The following is a 17545-nucleotide window of genomic DNA, read 5'->3' as shown; positions in this document are numbered from 1 at the left end:
TAAAGTCTTTTAGGATGTATACCAAAAGCCAGATAATGGTTTGTCATCAGAAACCCTTGCAAATGACCTGAAGGGCCAACTGGAAGTCACCTGGCCAGTAGGTTGGGCATTCCGTTTTCTGCACTGTGACCCGTCCCTGGGGGGATGGCTGTGGGGTTTTACACCCCAGGAGGCCCGTAGTGAAATACGGACTGGGGTCCTCCCACCATCTGCCGTGTCCCTGTGGGGACAGTGGCCCGTGTCCTCAGAGCCACCCTGCATGAAGGAGGAACCTGTACCCGTTGAGAAGGGCAACAAGCACCAGAAGCCGGGCTCACACTCATGCTGGGCCACTAGAGCAGCTCATTCCTGCTCGGTGATCAGCCCTGGATGCTCAGTTTCTGGGGAACTGGGTCCCTGCCCTAGAGTCCAGGGAAGCTTCTCTGGGGGGCATGGGGCCAGCCACCCAATAGCCAGGCACGGCTCTGCTGCCCCCTCACGACTTCACCTTCCTTCCTGGTGTGCACGGAGGCCTAAGGGCCATCTGCTCAGGGAGCTGCGTGTCCAAGGGAGACCTGCTCAGGGCCGCGTTGCCTCCGATCCCGTCAGTGCAGCCCTGTGTGGCAGACTTCCTCACATTGCTGCTCAGGACACCTCCATCAATGGGAAGAATTCCAAAACACTGTTTTAAAGGGATGCTTTTCTTTTCTTTTTTTTTTTTTAAGCTTTTCTAGAAAACTTGACAGGGAATGAGTCGATCTTTTGTATTACTAACTGTAATTTTAGTAGCTGAGCAGATAATGAAATTCATGGTGACTTCTCTTTTCAGAAAACAGTGGACCGGACAGAAGGTGATGGCGGTTTAGGGGACAAAGTTGACAAACGTCTCGAACAGCTAGTGAGGGACAGCTTTGTGAGGGCTGGGTCTTTTCTCTGGGTGTGCTTTCTATCTGCGTACAGCATTTAGAAATCGCCACAGCCGTGACGGGATAAGGGGAAGACCAAGACTGTAGTGCTCCTGGGGGGTCTTTGGAGCCCCCGAGGGGGGGACACGGGCAGGAGCACCCGCCTGTTGGGGACACCTCAGGAGGCTCCTGGGGCCATGCTCTCAGGGAGCCCGGCTGCTGCTGTGCTCGGGCACATGCCATCCCTCCCAGGCAGACGCCTGTGACCTGGGTCCTCCTCAGTCTGAGCCTGTGTCCATCCATCTGAGGCTTTCAGGCAGTGGGCAATCAGGTAGGGTTTGGGTTTATTAGAAAATTAGGGCAAGGGTTTATTAGAAAAGCGGTAAGGTGCCTAAACGCCCAGTTTGCAAAAGTAAAAACCCAGACGTACGAAAAGCTTACAGAAGAGGAAGCGTTTGGCATCCTGAGTCCCCCAAAGAGGTTGCATTTTAAAATAAGACTCAAATACAGATTAGAACAGGATTGTGTATCAGTTCGGGTTCTTAAGCACGCAGTCCAGGCATGGGTTGGTGAAGCAGCGCGAAGGCATGCAGGCCGGCAGAACACTTGGAGAAAGGTGTTGACCTTGACCGGACGTAGTGGGATTTGTATAAGCATGACTGTCCCCCTTGTGCATCAGGTCACCCTTTGAAGAGACCCTTAAAGATTTGATCCTAAAGACATTTCATTCCCTTACAACTTAGTTTCTGGGTCACTTAGGGAAGAGCCATGTCCACAGCCTTCTGGAACATTCCAGGCCACCGGAACCTCCGCCACTGTTCTCAGCGTGGCCCGAACCTCTCCAGCTGCCTGCGGTGCTGCTCAGACCGACACCAGCGTTCCCAGGGCCCAGGGCTCCCGGAGGGCTGTCGTGGGGCCCCTCGTGGGCGGGCCCACCATGCCGGAGCCTGTCCCTTGGATGCCCACTTATGGCAGGGGCCTGGGTGTCAAGGGACGGCCACCTCCCAGTGGCCCGCACTCCCGGCTTCTGGCGGTGTGTGCCCGGGGCTCTGGGGTGGAGCAGAGGACCTTCCCCTATGCCCTGCCACCTCTCCACCTGTGTCACCTTCCCACTGGTGTCTTTCAGGCCTGGGTGCACTGCCCCTGCACGCACAGCCGCTGGTGGGTGCAGAGCGCGTGTCCCCGTCTGTGCACAAGCTGCGGCAGCACCGCCCACTGGGGCGCACGCAGTCGGCCCCACTGCCCCAGAATGCGCCGGCCCTGCAGCACCTGGTGATCCAGCAGCAGCACCAGCAGTTCCTGGAGAAGCACAAGCAGCACTTCCAGCAGCAGCTGCACATGAATAAGGTGGGTCTGCAGGCGCAGGGCTGGAGGGGGCCGCTGGGCGGGGGCCTGGCTCAGCATGTCCTCCTGACTTCCTGGAGGACCCTCCCCTTCCGTGAGCAGACCCCCACAGGGAGCCCCCAGCTGTCCACCGCCCGGAGCCCCAAGAGCACCTTGTCCAAGTCCCCCCGCACCTGCACCTGCCCACCCCGTGGGACTTCACCCTCAGAGGGGATAGCGTGCAGGACGGCCTTCAGAGGTGTGCGCACCTGCGTGGTCCCGAAAGCCCCTCCCACAGCTGCTTGTTAGCAGGGAGCTGCCGCAGGTTGTTATGTTTAAACACACTGGTGATTAAAACCCGAAGTTGGGCTGCACTCCCTGAAGGTGGGGGCCAGCAGCAGCCCAGCTCTGGCCTGAGGGTCCCCACGACAGGGTCACAGGGACACACATGAGGAGACGGCCCCCCCAACCCCGGCACCGGGGTCCTGAATGGCCAGATGCCCAGAGTGTCCATGGCCCCCAGGCAGAGAGTGCAAAACCTGTTGGGAGCAGGGGGCCACCACACACGGCCCTCATGGGGATGGCAGAGGCACTTGCCTCCTGTGGGCAAGACGGGGACTGTCTGTTCATCCCAGCGTCAAAGGCAATTCACGTCCGTCTTCCTAGCATGGCTTTGGCTTCTTAATTTGATCTGACTGATGGGATGGGAGGTTTTAGGAAGACAGAAAACACCTCTTCATTCCTGGTGAGTTCTTGGAAAGAATGATTTAGAAACTGGGTGATCTCCCCAGATTCTGTTACGTGATTGATTATGAGAGGGAACAGCAGGTGATTGCAGTGTTTGTGCAACATTCTCCTGGGATCTCCGGGAGCCAGTGATGTTATCTCGTGCTGTTGAGCACGGGTGTGTCTGCCCTATGCCGGGGCTTGCTGTCCCTGAGGGGCTCCCCCCGGCCCGATGGTGGGAGCACCCAGCTCCTGGCAGCTCTGAGGCCACCCACCCTCCCAGCCTGCTGAGGGTGCACTGGGGACCTCAGCCTTCAGTCCAGCCCCAGCCTTCGAACACAGCCACTTCGGTTTTCCCACAGTCCCCGGCTGAGGGAACCCTGCTGTGGAGCCGGGAACCTCTATGAGCAGGAAGGATGGACGCTCGAGCTGGCTGTGCTTGCTGGCTGGAGCCCCTCAGCCATGGGCCAGCGTTGGTTGTTTAGTGCCTGGGGCCTGATGTGCCATGGTGTTTAATAAAGGTTTGCCAGGCGAAGGAACTTTCTGGAGAATGCGTGCCCCCACCGGGTGGGCGGAGCTTACAGCTGGGAAGTGGCAGGGATGCCTCCATGTCTAGACATGCCCCCGAGCGGGTCTGAGTCGAGTGGGGTGGGAACTGTGCTGCGGCAGACAGGCTTTCCTCTTCCTGCTGGAAAAGAGCACTTGCCAGCGTCCGTGCCCCTGCAGGACCGAGGGTTCACTGAACACGCAGTTCCTGCCCCAGTTGCGGAGCGCCACGCAGTGCTGGAGTCCTGCAGCAGCCAGGCCATGAACCCGAGACCTCAGGCCCCTGTGTTTGGGTGGGCGGACCGCCAGCATGTCCAATGAGCTCCTGTACTGGCCCCAACTGCAGTCTGGCCTTGAGGACCTGCATTTGTCCGCACATCATCGGTAAAAGGGGCGCCAAAGGTCCAAAGGAGGACAGCGAGCTGGTTTGTGTGTCCGGTTTGCGGCTGCGTTTGCCTGCAGGAGCCTCACTCCCGAACCAACTCTGCAGAGCAACGAGCCCGGGACCTGGCTGGCGGATGCAGAACCGCATTTCGCAGGCACAGGGAGGCCTCTGCCTGTGGCCATGTCCCAAGGAGGCTGCATGGCGGTGGAGCCAGAACCTCTGTGGCCATGGCCGGTGGTGGAACGTGCACTCGGCATCACAGGAGGCCGCTACTGTGGCGTCGACCCTCCCTGACTCCCTCTGTACCACCACCTGGAGGCCAAGGCCCCCCTTGGAGCTTCTCCACACCTCGGGATAGGCACCGAGCTCCAGGGAGACGGTGGCCACTCAGGTGCCCCTGCTCCTGCTCAGCGCTTCCCAGGACAGTGGGGCCAGCACTTCCTGGCTCCGGAAACGCTTCACAGGGCCGAGCTGGCACTCATGGAAGCCCAGAGCATCCCAAGTCCTCTGGAGGGACCTGGAGGTCGCTGCTCAGATGCCCTCATCTTCTGAGGAAGTTGAGAAGGCCAGAGAGGGAGCCGGCGACGCTCGCCCTGGGAGCACGCAGGTCCCTGTTCCTGCTCCACCTGCTCCCCCGCCTCTGAGCTTTCACCATCTTGCAGCACCCTCCTGGGGCCGCAGGGAGGGACCCACACTCCCAGCCCAGGCTGACACACAAAACACACAAGAAGAAGGAGTGGGCACCACAGGGCATTAAACAGAACCATCTGGGACTTTGACACATTCGGCTCTAATCCCACCCGGCATTGCTCCTGGAAGAAGCAGAAGGCGAGCTGAGGTCAATGGCAGCCAGCTCCATCCCCACGGAGAAATCCGCCTGTTTGCCTCCTTTGCTGATGAGCTGATGCCATGGGGATGGGGCAGACAGTCCTCCCAGTCCCAAGCTTCCAAGAGGGTGCCGGTGCCACCAGCGCCCTCCCCGGACCCCACCAGGAGGGATCCAATGGGAGTAAGCCCCTCCGCATCCTGGGGCAACTCACAGCGTGGCTGGTGGGTCACAAGCCATCAGCCACATTTGTGTAGCTCCTGACGGGACTCACATGTGCACAGCTTGGCACCTGCCACCACAAAGTGTATCCGATAAGCTCCCATGGCCATGATTTCCTTGTTTGGGGGAGGGCGCCTCTGCTGGCTCAGGTCCGAGGCCCCAGCGAGCCCTCCACTGGGTCAGCAGAAGGCCTGGTGACCTCCACGCAGGGTCTCCTCCAGTGGCCACGGCACCCTGTTCCCCCACGCCTGCCCTGGGACCAGACCCACAGACTGTGCAGGCTGCTGCATGGCCCCTCCCCCAAGCCTGCAGGTGCTCAGCTGCTCCCACCCTCCACAGGGCAGCACAGCCCGGCCCAACATCTTCCACCCGCCCCCTCCTTCACAGATGTGCAGCAAGCGCAGGGCTGTCCTTCCCCGGATGGGGCAGACTCCCTCAGTGCCCAGGCTGTGGGCCTTAGCTCGGGGTTTGCAGCATCCCCCCGGGGTCATCTGTCCCTTTGCTCTGAGATCTGGACCTTGTGATGCCCCTCTACTGGCTCTTCATCCCTGTCGCCCTCCTCCCTTCCCTCTGCCTTGTAGATGATCCCCAAACAGAGCGAGCCGGCTCGGCAGCCCGAGAGCCACCCCGAGGAGACCGAGGAGGAGCTTCGTGAGCACCAGGCCCTCCTGGAGGAGCCCTACCTGGACCGGCTGTCAGGGCAGAAGGAGCCGCACGCGCTGGCTGGGGTACAGGTGAAGCAGGAGCCCATCGAGAGTGACGAGGAGGAGGCGGAGCCCCCGCGGGACTCGGAGTCTGGCCAGCGCCAACCCACGGAGCAGGAGCTGCTCTTCAGACAGGTGACCGTGCTGGTTGAGGCCAGGCCAGGTGGGAGAGGACAGACAGGGGCAGGACACAGGGTCAGGACAGGCCCTCAGACAGTGGTCCATGTCCCCTGAGGGCCAGCGCCCTGTGGCTGGCAGTCTGTGAATGCTGCAGAGCCCCCCATTCCTGCCTGGCCGGGTCCTCGCCCATCCAGCCCTGGGTGGTATAGGACGCGGCTGCGGTTCGAAGTCTATTTGACGTTAGCAATACTGGGAGTTACTGGCCCTCTGTCCACTATGGCTATCCGTGCACCTGTAACCCAGCCAAATGCCAGCCCCAGAGTCCCTAGAGATTGCTTTCTTTCAGATGTAAAAACTGTAGGTTCACATAAATCCGACTGTTAGTAGGATCTGCGTAATCATCAAAGGTGGTAGGAGGTAGATTGATTTCTCAATTGATCAAAAAGGTAGGCAAGGTCTTTGGGGGCCCAAGGGCAGTACTGACCAACTTTATAGATCGAAAAAACAGTGACAAGACACCTAGTCCCAGGCACTGATACATATTAACCAAACTCACAAGAGACTGATGAATAAATCTGATGAATGATTTATCAATTTAATGGAAAGTAAAACTGCCATGTCTGCAGGACACTCAGACAGACAGCCAGGGAGCCGGAAGCCCCAGAGAGACTGCTTGTTCTTGGCCAGCAGGGCCCAAGAGCCAGGGTACCCAGGACACAGGATTTGATTATAACGTTCATTCAGGAGCAGAGCTGTGTATGGGTATAGTAGCTCCCGCGGCCCAGAGCGGGGTGTTGCAGGCAGCCAGTGTTGACTATGCTTTTCTGAGCCCAGCTGGCCATCCTGGGAGCCTACCCATGTGGGGCTTTGCTCCCGGGGTGGTGTGCGGGCCTTGCTGAGCGCCTACGTGGAATTCAGTGCATTATCAGGATACTTGTAGGATATTGGAACAGCCTTAAGTGAACATTCAGGGCTGGTGTTTTACAGATGATAAAGTGATTGGCATTTGTTTAGAGAAAAAGTGTTATTTTGCTATAACCCCAAGACAGTGAGTAGAGACACCTACTTTCTGTATTCTTTGAAAAATCACGAGCAGAGCTCCCTATTAGGAACTTGGTGGTCCTTGTAAGCACAAGCCAAGACCGCTGATGCTTTGGAAACCAGGTGTCGGGGAGAGGCGCTGTCAGGCAGAGTCTGGTGCCTGTGGCGGTGGGTGTGAGCCCTGCAGTCATGGCTTCAATCGGCAGAAGCACGGGAAGGCGGTTTCGGGCAGCTGGATCCACTCACTCCCTCTCTGCTCTGCCCCGACTCCGCTTCCTGAAGGCAGGAATATAGGGCAGCAGGGATGAGAGGATTCCTTCCTGTGCAACTGCTGTGCTGCTGCTCACGCAGAGGCCATGGGCCCTGTTGTCTTGCAAAAGGACAAGATCTGTTTATGGAAACGAAGGCCAGGTTCGTGGAGGAACTGTGCCTTCCCTGGCACCTAGGCTGCTACCCGCAGTGCCTTCACCGTTCCGGGGAGGTCTTCCCTGCAAGCCCGGCCCCTGCTGCCTTGGGGCCCTTCTGGGCAGGCTCCCCTCTGCCCCTCACAGGGATGCACGCCTCGGTGGGGGGGCCCGGGCCCCACCCAGCACTTCCCACTCCTCCACACCCCTTCTGGATCCCCCTATGTTTCCCCACTGGCCTGTGGCCAGGGCAGAGAAGAGCCGTGCGAGCTCATGGTGGCTCCCGCCGGCCACACTCGAGGGAGGCCGTCCCTGCTCTGAGCGCCAACCTGCCTCTTCACACCCGAGCTCCCTTAGTTTCCAAACTGCTTATTTTAGGTCCCTGTGGTATTGTGCTCTTCCCATAGAAGCACAATTTTCATGAAAAAGAGTTTTTCGCAAAAAAACTATTTTCTGAATTCACGTCCTTTTCCCCTGGTTATTTTAGCTGAAAAGCAGCTAACATCCTGGGGATTGTCCCATCTGGGTCCCCACCTCCTCTGAGCAGCGCGCCCACCCCCTCCCTGGCCGCAAAACCGGCCAGCAGGGCCCCGGCATCTGGAACCTGAGCGAGACATTTCTTTGCTGCATCTGCAGTCTTTCTGCCCTGGAGTGGGGGGCTGTGGGGTGGGGAGAGGCCAGGGAGCAGACCGTGGCGCCAAATGGAAGAGTCAGCGTTTCTATACCACCATGTGCTCCTCACGTGCGTTTCAGGCATGCAGATCGGGTCCTCTTGGTCTGAAGCAAGACAGCAGCAGACTGGCCCAGGAGGGCTGCTTGTAGGCGGGGGACTCTCCGTGGGTAGCAGGCAGCCCATCCCGACCAGCCGCCCTGACGTGCTTTGAGCCGCATGCCACATGCCAGTGAACAAACGGGCATGTGGTTTGTAGGAAGGGACCACATAGCTCTGCAGCTGGTAGGTGGGAGGTTTCCTGGAAGCCACCAACACCCGTGTCTCCTCTGCCCCTAGCAAGCCCTCCTCCTGGAGCAGCAGCGGATCCACCAGCTGAGGAACTACCAGGCATCCATGGAGGCCGCTGGCATCCCCGTGTCCTTCGGCGGCCACCGGCCTCTGTCCCGGGCGCAGTCCTCCCCGGCGTCAGCCACCTTCCCCATGTCTGTGCAGGAGCCCCCTGCCAAGCCGAGGTTCACCACAGGTATGTGCACAGAGGGTGTGGGGTCGGGGCGACCCCGTCTGACTGGCCAGCTGGCACCCATGGGTGACACTGGCTCACAGCGGGAGCGGATGAGGGAGCCCACTCTGGGGCTGCGCCATCCAGAGGCTAGGGGTTGCGTGGGTCCGAGAGCTAGCCACCTGTGCCCTCGCCTGGCCTGACCCCTGGCTGGGGGACCATCTGTGTCAGTCACTGAGGCGCCCTTCCCACTTATCCTCCCCATGATGCTGTGGTCTCTCTTGGGCACCAAAGCCCACTTTCCCTTTGCTAGAGAATCCTTTTCCTCCAGAGACCGCCCTCCGGCGGGCCAGCGTGGCCGGCAGGCTGTGTGGCTTCCCGTCTGTGTGCAGCGGGGACGGTGAGCGTGTCCTCTCTCCTCAGCTGCTCTGTGAACCAAACCTCCATGCAAGGGTCTTGCCCACGTGGCCCAGGTAGCCTGTGTGGGTGAGGCCACATGGTGTGAGGATGGCCCAGTTGCCCCCAGGCTCTTGCCTTCCGGGTGGCCGTGCCCTCCCTGCCCCACCCCTGTAGGAGCCCTGAGGAACCTGCCTACAGAGTGACACCCCTGCAGTCAGGGACCAGAATTGTGTAGGTGGGTCTGAGGCTTCCCGCTCTGAGTCAGGTGGTCCCCGCAGCCCAGCCATGGCGGGCCCGGGACAGAGGCCAGCAGGACGCTCTGCATATGGTTCTCGGCTCATACTTCCTGCCAGAGACAGAGGAGGAAAAGTGCTCTAAACACAGAATGGTTTCCTCCTTCTTCGGCAGCCCTGTAACAGGACAAAGTACAAGATATCCTATTTTTCTGCCCACCGTAACGTGGTGTCCAGATAAGTTCTCTCCGCTAGCTGTTAAAAGAGAAAATCGTCATTTGTAATTAACCAGAAATTAAACCAGGGCTTTCCAGAAAGAACACCAGGAAGCTGCAGAGGGTCACAGGTAGAATCAGGAGACCTGAGGTAGACACGTCCCTGAGAGAGATCCCTGTTGCTGTGGGCACAGCAGAAAAGTGCCACATAAAATGTGCCCACCATGGGGTCCAAGAAGGCCCCCAGGGGCCCTCGTGCTTGCATGCTGCCCAAGGGGACCCGGCCAGGGGACTCCCCTTCTGCTGATGTACTGTCTTGGCTCATCTGCATTGTTACTTTTTAACAAATATATAAAACAGTATGAGTTCCTTATAAAGAGAACAAACGGGATGAAAATATGTAGAAATTGACCGTTGCCCCTAATCCTACAGAGGTAGTCTATGGTAATAGTCTGGTTTAAATCTTCCAGATTTGTTTCTCTGCACAGCCAGATGGACAACTGGACACAGATGTCATTTATTTCACGCAGACAGGGCTCAGTGGTCCTCGTGTGCTTTTTGTTAGTCTCCTGCACCCTGTCCTGGGGTCGCCCCGTCCTGGGGTATCCGTGCACCCGGACGCAGCTCGTCATCATAGCTGCCTTGCGTCCCGCAGGGTGTCCTGGCTGGCTCTGCTGTACCCTAGCTCTGCAGACTCGTCCCCAGGGTCCCGTCCATCGCGGGAGAGACATGCTGTCACCTGGGAAGTTCCAGCCACGTGACGATGCCGTGTTCGTTGCACTGACCGGCATCTGGGTTGCTTAAGCGCGTGTGCACATGTGCTCTGTATACACGTGCGTATGCGCAGAGATAGGTATATATTGCCATTACGAACCACTGAACACAGCCTGTTGTGCGTACGTGTCTTGCACACAATTCCATGCACTGGTGGTAAGTTTCTGCATTTGGGTCCTAGGAGCCTCCCCTGACCACCTACCTCTTTTACCACATGTCCACCCTGCCCCACTGCATTTTGCTGATATACCCAGAATTCCCCCAGCACCTGGGGACTGAGGGCATGGTACTGGGACTGATGCCCCCTCAGACCAGGCATCCAGCGTGGCCTTAGCTCCACTCCCCTGTGGTCAGTGATGGCACTCCCATCCCCAACCTCTGACATGGTGGGTCTGGCGACAGCGCTCACACAGCATCCCCACCTCTGTGGGCCAGAAAGAGCAGGTGCTGGCACAGATGCCCGCTCACGGAGACCCGCCTGGCCCTCAGGGAGCATGTGTAAGGGGACTGCAAACAGTGCCACAGCAGGGGCAATGGACACCCCTCCTGGCAAATGCCCTGTGGGCCCCACTGTCACTTCCCTCACTGCTAGAGGGGCATAGGACATGGGTGTGTCCTAGGGGGAGCTGTAGGGGTGTGCATGGCCCCCGCCTGCCCTTCCCCCTTCCTCCAGCCTCGCCTCCAGACACACAGTCTCCATTTCCTGCACAGCAGAGCCCAGCCACGGTTACCCCCCAAGGGTGACCCAGTTGCCATATCTCCCCAAGGGGCACCAGCGGGCATTGCAGCTCTGCCCTGTCCCCAAGGACGCTGCAAGTTCCTGGACTTGGTGACATCCTCTCTGTGCTGACTTTGAATACCCTGGTGTTTGCCTGTCTGTATGTGTGCTCACGCTGTCACAGCCACTCCAGAAGGTTCTCAGGGTAGGAACCGAGTCTTGCTTTCTTCTGAGCCCCAGAAGCTCAGATAGGACTCAGCCCAGCACACGGCTTCATAGAGAGGCTGTTCCCTGACAAGAGGGACTGGGATCTGGGACTAAAAGCTGAGTTTTGGAAGACAACACTGTCCTGCCCCATGAGCGCCCCACAGCTGAGGGCACAGGGAGTGGTGTGGGGTGTCTTTTCACGTCTTTCTTCTTGACTTGCTCCCCCGACCCGGGGACCTCTGGGCACATGCCATGAGCAGCCGACTGCATCTCCTTCCGTTCCCGGGAGCTCCGCTTGGGAACTGGGAGTTTTCTGACAAGTGGTCCTAGTGCACCAAAGGCCGCTCTGTCACTCCTAGGGACGTAGTGGTTTGTCCCACTGGGCCGCTGTCTGGGGGCAGGTGGGTGGCAGCCAAGGACCCCTGCCAGCCACTCTGACCGTGGCTGCCGCGTTGTCCGCTCGCTGCAGGCCTCGTGTACGACACGCTGATGCTGAAGCACCAGTGTGCATGCGGAAGCACCACCAGCCACCCTGAGCACGCTGGGAGGATCCAGAGCATCTGGTCTCGGCTGCAGGAGACGGGCCTCCGGGGCAAATGTGAGGTAAGCCTGGCCCCTGCAGGCCTGTGGGGCTCTGGGCTGGAGCAGGCCACACAGCCACCACGATGTTGGGCACGTGCGGGGGGACCCGCAGAGCCCAGGGCTGTTAGCTTACATGCCCAGCTCCCCTCTTCCCAGCCTCTGTCCTGCCGCCCCCATCCTCCTGTCCCGCTGTCCTCTTGCTCCACTGTCCTCTTGCCTCCTATCCTCCTGCCCCCTTCCATATGCTGTTAGCTGTTTCTGCCCTTGCCTACTTTCTGAATCCCACGGTGACTGGTCTTCCTTCTGGTCGAGTCCCTGGAGTAACCCTTTCTTGGCCGTGCTCCCCTTTGGTGCCTGGGGTGCAGGCCCTGCTGTTGGCAGACCTCTGACACAAGGGCAACATCTGGAGGCCCATGGGAAGTCTGTCCTGTGGGCTTTCATGGAATATTCCCTTCCCTATTTCCAAAAGCTGCTTGGAGGACGTAGGAAGAGCCTCGGGCCGCTGAGGGCTTCTCTAAAAGTCATGGCCCTCCACGGCGGCAGGCAGTGAGGGAAGCAGAGTGTGGCTGGACGTCAGCCTGTGCACATAGCACCCTCTGAGCCCGGTGAGAAGGTTCTGGCTAGTCCTCCATCTCCCTGTGGTCCGGCAATGGTGGCACCACCACCTTCGGCACAAGGAAGGCTGAGGTCTGGAACTCACTCGGCCCTGCATTTGGCTGCAGTGGCACCCCAGCTTGAGAAGGCAGGAGGACCCCTGCCCTGAGCAGCGTTCTGAGGTCCCTTGATCCTGGGGGACAGGGCAGCGTTTCCACAGAGCGACCTAACAGCTCTTGGCTGGCGGCACGGCTGTCATGAGGCACACCGCACTCCATAGACAGCAGGCCCTGCCTGTAGCATGTGCTTGAAGAGTGGGGGCCCCAGGTTCCAGGACAAGCCCTTCTCTGTGGAAGGGCCTGGCGGTACCCACCTCCCACAAGCTCTGCCAGTCATCGGCGGCTGGCCTCCCCTGTGCGCCTCACGTGGGCTCAGGGATGGGACATGGGCTGACATGGGCTGGCTCACACAGTGACCCAGGAAAGCTAGAGCCCCACAGCTGGTGAACACTGTCCACGCCCACTGGTTAAAACCCCCAGGGAACACCTGGACCAGGGCCCGAGCCGGCACGTGTGGGAGACAGAAGCTGAGATACTGGGTAATTTAAGTCATTGTGGTTCCCATGACCCCATCTTCACAGGTTCTATGGTGATGTGCGATTTTCGAAGGGGGCAGGGGCCTAGGACCTGGGTCCACCATCCTGCCCTGCGATGCCCTCTGGGGCGGACAGGACCCCATGGAGCTGGCGAGGAGTGGAGGAGGGCCCCTGCTCTGGGGTCTGGCCAGAGGCTACGCCACTGGGGGGCAGCATTGCCCTGGCGGACACCCCAGGAGAAAATCTACAATGCCCTGGTGTCCTCCGTGCCTTGTGCCACCCAGAACCAACCCAGGGCCCTGCCCCGCCTTCAAAGCTCCTCCCTGCCCTCTGCCCATGACCTGCTCTTTCCCCTCTGGCCCCTCCCAGAAGGGTCCTCTTGGCCTAGGGGCCTCTCAGAGAGCTTCTCCGTCCAGAAGAACAGACATGAACAGGATTGAGAGAATGAAATAGCACACCTAGGGAGAATGAGACCCTCGGATCCCTCTGCCCTCCTGGGCCCCCAAGGCGGGAAGTGCCACCCGCTCCCTGGCCAGGGGCTGTGGGGGATCCTCGGACCTACAGACCAGAACACTGAGGAGGAGAGGGGTCTGCTGGATGTGGGGTCAGACCTAAGTCAGCAGGATGGTGGGGAAGAGGCCTGGGTGACTCGTGCAGCTTCCCTGTGGTACCCCAGGGGTGCAGAGCCAGCTGCCCTCGATTGGCGGGGACACTGACCTCAGGGTGTGCCTCCCACTTCACTCTGCCTGAGGGAATGGGGTGTTCCTGCCACCATGAGGCTCCCATGCGGGCCCCGAGGTGGCCGAGTACAGGGCCTGGGTGCTGGACGTGGTGGCAGGAATTGGCCCTGACCGCAGAGAGGTTAGCAGGACTGGCCTCGAGAAGGCCCAGGCCTCCGTGCCCCTTGACCTGGCGGTTGGATGTGGGAGCTCCCAGGCCTGGCTCCCCTCCCCGTGCTGCTGCATTGGGCCCAGCGTGGCCATGGAGAGCATGGAGCTCACAGCCCTGTCCACGCCAGGAGGCCAGGCTGGCAGACACCCAGCCACAGCCACCCCACAGCTTCTCCCTCTGCTCTCATTTCCCTCCTGTGTCCACGGGCGTCCCCTGGGAAGCTGTCACCCGTGAGCAGTTCCAGGTCCTCCGCAAGGTGGCAGGGAGTAAGAGCAGCCCCTGGACCACCATCAGCAGGGCCTCCGCAGTCACGTAGGCGACTCCCATGTGACCGTTGCTCTCAGAAAGTCACGTCAGCGTGAACTGTTAGCTTTAATCTTGTGCCATAAACCACCTTCTCTTTAAAAGTTTAAATAATCAGAGCCCAACTAACAATAGATTTTATGTTAATTTCTGGGGAAATGTGGAAATCACTGTGCGGCCTCGACATGAGGCCTCCCCAAAGCAAGGGAAAATGTGGACAGACACACAAATGAAGAGCTAAATTCACTGACTTCAGGCCCAGGGCGGATCGCAGCAAGGGGCTTGTTCCCAGGACTCGGGGGCATGCAGGCCTGGCTGTGTGCCCACAGGCATGGAGAGAGCAGCCCCCTGCCACGTGCAGCAGGCCCCCCACCCAATCAAAGAGCAGACCCGAGCAGCTGGAAAGCAAAGTGGCAATTTGATGCCTGATCATTTGGAAGACAGGGAAGGTGAAAGCGTTGGGGGCTGGAATTATCTGTCAAAATCTGTTTTTCCAAGTAATAATTAAAGTGTAAATCTCTAGAACATCTTCAGAATATTTCTTCAGTGTGTTGGGTGCTGTTTACTTTTCATCTTGCAAGAACCAAGTAATTTTGCGCCCGTGTATGTATCAGATGCAGTTTCCTTTGGGGCGACGGTTCTCGCAGGAAGGGCTTTCCACTGACTGTGGGCCCCAAAGGCGCGGGGGGACGCGCACACCCACTCTCGTCTGTCCCCACAGTGCATCCGCGGACGGAAGGCCACTCTGGAGGAGCTGCAGACGGTGCACTCGGAGACGCATACCCTGCTCTACGGCACAAACCCCCTCAACAGGCAGAAACTGGACAGTAAGAAACTTCTAGGTATTTCAAGTCCTTCTTTACCTTTACCACCCAAGGTGGTGTTTCCAGCCCCGTGCCCGCCGGTCCCGTCCGTGGCCCCCGGTGGTGGCAGTGGCAGCTGTAGTGGCCGCAGCGGTGGCAGGGACGGCCCTCCTCAAGGCGCCCACACCAGGTACCGAGCTGCGGGCTGGAGGAGGGTCCCAGTGGCAGCCTTACCCGGGCCAGCTGCTTTCATGCCCAGCTCCGCCACATGCTCTAGGAAGCAGGGTGAGAACCAGTGGTTTTGCAGAACGTCCTGTAACAGCATCGCAACCGAGGCCAATGTGGGGAGGGATACTTGAGCTCTGGGCTTGCCGTGAACCTGGATCTGGGAGAGGAGAGGGCCAGCCTGGAGATGGCTCTCTGCAGGGTCTGGGGCTCTGTGCTGGCTGGCAGGGGCTCCTGGAAGCTGGGACTTGCCGACGGGCATCCGCTGCAGGCGGTTGGCGGGAGTCTCAGCAGTGCAGGTCGGGAGCCTCCAGGCCCCCTGGGCACCTGGCACAGACCCCGACCCACTCACGGCCCTTCCCTGGCACTTCTCACCCCACCTCCCGGCCACCTTGAACCTGCAGGTACATGGGGGCCGGTCCTTCTCCAGTGTCTCTGGGGGCTCCACTCAAGCTGTGTGGGGTGATCCCACCATGTGCATGGGCCCCTTCACACGGGTGTGCATTCACTCGTTCATTCCCTCTTTCACTCCTTCTGTCACCGCGCACTGCCCCAGGGAGCTCATCTCTGTGCCGGAGATCCCATCAGCACAGAGCTGCCCAACACAGTGGCAGTGGCCCTTGTCCGTGGAGAACATGGAGCTGGTGGCCAGACTCAGATGGCTAGGGTTGGCCACCGCAGAGACCCTGGGCCAAGACTGGAGGGTAGGGATCAGTCAGACCAGGGGCTGGGCCAGAGGTCCTGAGAGGCATGCCCTCCCACACCCTGGACAGAAAGGGCAAAGGGCTCCCTGGCCAGAATGGATGTCAGGAACAGAGCAGGGTGAGGCACCAGCCCACCTCCCGCTTCCCCTCCCTGCTGGGCTCCCCTCGTGCAGACCCTGCCCCCTGGAAGACAGTCCAGACCCCACTTCATAGCGTGACCAGTATAGCAAAAGCTGACGTGAGGATGCCCAGCAGGGAACCCACAGTTCAGAAGCCCCCTGTGTCCCTGGAACTCCCAGCAGCTTCTAGGCCTCCGCCTGAGGAACAGATGCCTGAGGATTATCCACGCCCGGGGAAGTGCTTCTCGGGGGAGAGTGAATCTGAAACAGGGCAGCTCCGAGGACAGACCTCTGGGCAAGATGGATGATACCAGAAGAAACCAGAACTGTCTCACTACCCTGAAAGAGAGGAGCCACCACGACCACATAACGTGGACAAGAGCAGTGAGGAGGGAGGAGACCCAGAGTGCTAAAGAAAGTCCCATCAGACACCGTTGAGGGACTAGAGAGTCCCAGTCCAGGGTAGGTGCGATCAGTCCTCTGGAACACGGGAGGAAGAGGAAAAAGGAGCGTTCCTGGCACCTGGGGGCTCCCAGGGAAACCGAGAGGAAGGGAAGAGAACATCTTGGAGCCATTAGGAGCCAATCTCAGAACCACCAGGCAAGCTGCACTGCCCAGCCCTCCGAGGAGCAGAAGGGACAGACTTGGAACAGCGGGGACTGGTGAGGTGCGCCAGCTTCCAGGGGAATGCCCCACGACACCAGTTTTGGGCAGAGACTCGTCCTGGCCTGAAGCTGTGGCCCAGCCAGGAAGGGCAAGGAGGAACAGGAGCCATGCCCTCAGACATCCTTGCTCTGGGCTCCCAGAGGACATACCGCACCAGTGCGGAGGGAGACTCAGAGGGTGCACGCTGGGCCACGGGCGGGAGAGCCAGCCTGCCGCGTCCATTCGGCTGCCATGACCGACCGCGCAGACAGAGGCTTGTCCACGGCGGGAATCTGTTGCTCACAGTCCTGGCAGCTGGAAGGCTGGGATCGGGGTGCCGCCCAGTGGGTGGAGGCTCTTCTAGATTGCAAGGCCTCGCTCACTATGTCCTCCCTGGGGGCTGAAGGGAGGGAGCCTGGTGGGGTCCTTTGATAAGGCGCTGGCTCCATCCCAAGGGCCGTACCCTCATTGACCTGTCTCCCACCTTATAATGTCCCCCCCGCAATGGGCATCAGAAGGGCAGTGTGGGAGCTTTGCATGGCGGTCAGGGAAGTCAGGCCCCCTGGGATGGCATAGGCAGGTCCAGGAGGCAGCCCTGTTCCGCATGTAGAAGTGCCCAGAGCAGTGTGGCTGAGAGCCCACCTGTGGGCCTGCGCCTGGCTCTCCAGGCTTCCTCTTGCCCCTTCCAGGCCCTGCCTCATGCACTGGCTGGGGGCTCATTGCTGGCACCCAAGACCTCCATCCCTGAAAGTGGGGCTGAGACCGAGTGCTCAGAAGAACATACGGAGCCACTCACCACCCCGGCCATGTTGCAGATCTGGTCTGTAGCCCACCTAGAGTATGAGCCAGAGACCCCCTCTAACCTGTCCTGTCATGGGACCCATCGCCTCCCAGAGACACTTTTGTTCTCCGCTCACACAGGATTTGTGCTCACTACTAGGTTTTGCAAAGCCCAGCCATTGTTTGGGGTACAACACGGGAGATGAAACCATAAGGAAAAGTGTGGGGACAGCTGGCCAGAGGCAGGAGATAGGTCCCAGCTCCCTGTGGACACAGGTGGACTGGTGTGTTCTGTGCCTTAGGTCCCGGGGTGTTTACCGTGTGGATTACAGCATGCCCCCAAAACGGCAGCTGCGAGGGGACTGGGGAGGGGTTGCCCAGGGCCCTCCCCCAAGCCGTCATGGA

General features: G+C 59.6%; 1 protein-coding gene across 8 annotated transcripts in view; it reads left to right on the top strand.

The window, feature by feature from the left end:
• Nucleotides 1-17545, top strand: part of HDAC4 (histone deacetylase 4) — a 284239-nt gene that overhangs the window by 227184 nt on the left and 39510 nt on the right. For 7 of the 8 annotated variants that reach the window (XM_047721543.1, XM_047721544.1, XM_047721545.1 and 4 more), the window contains 5 exons: nt 2011-2231; nt 5494-5751; nt 8191-8377; nt 11369-11502; nt 14586-14706. In XM_047721543.1, coding sequence (XP_047577499.1) covers nt 2011-2231; nt 5494-5751; nt 8191-8377; nt 11369-11502; nt 14586-14706 — 921 coding nt within the window. The remainder of the gene's footprint in view (nt 1-2010; nt 2232-5493; nt 5752-8190; nt 8378-11368; nt 11503-14585; nt 14707-17545) is intronic. The other variant, XM_047721541.1, reaches the window with a different exon arrangement.

Source organism: Lutra lutra, chromosome 3, assembly GCF_902655055.1.
Source record: "Lutra lutra chromosome 3, mLutLut1.2, whole genome shotgun sequence".
In the NCBI taxonomy this organism is placed as follows: Eukaryota; Metazoa; Chordata; class Mammalia; order Carnivora; family Mustelidae; genus Lutra; species Lutra lutra.
This window is presented reverse-complemented; position numbering and strand designations above follow the sequence as displayed.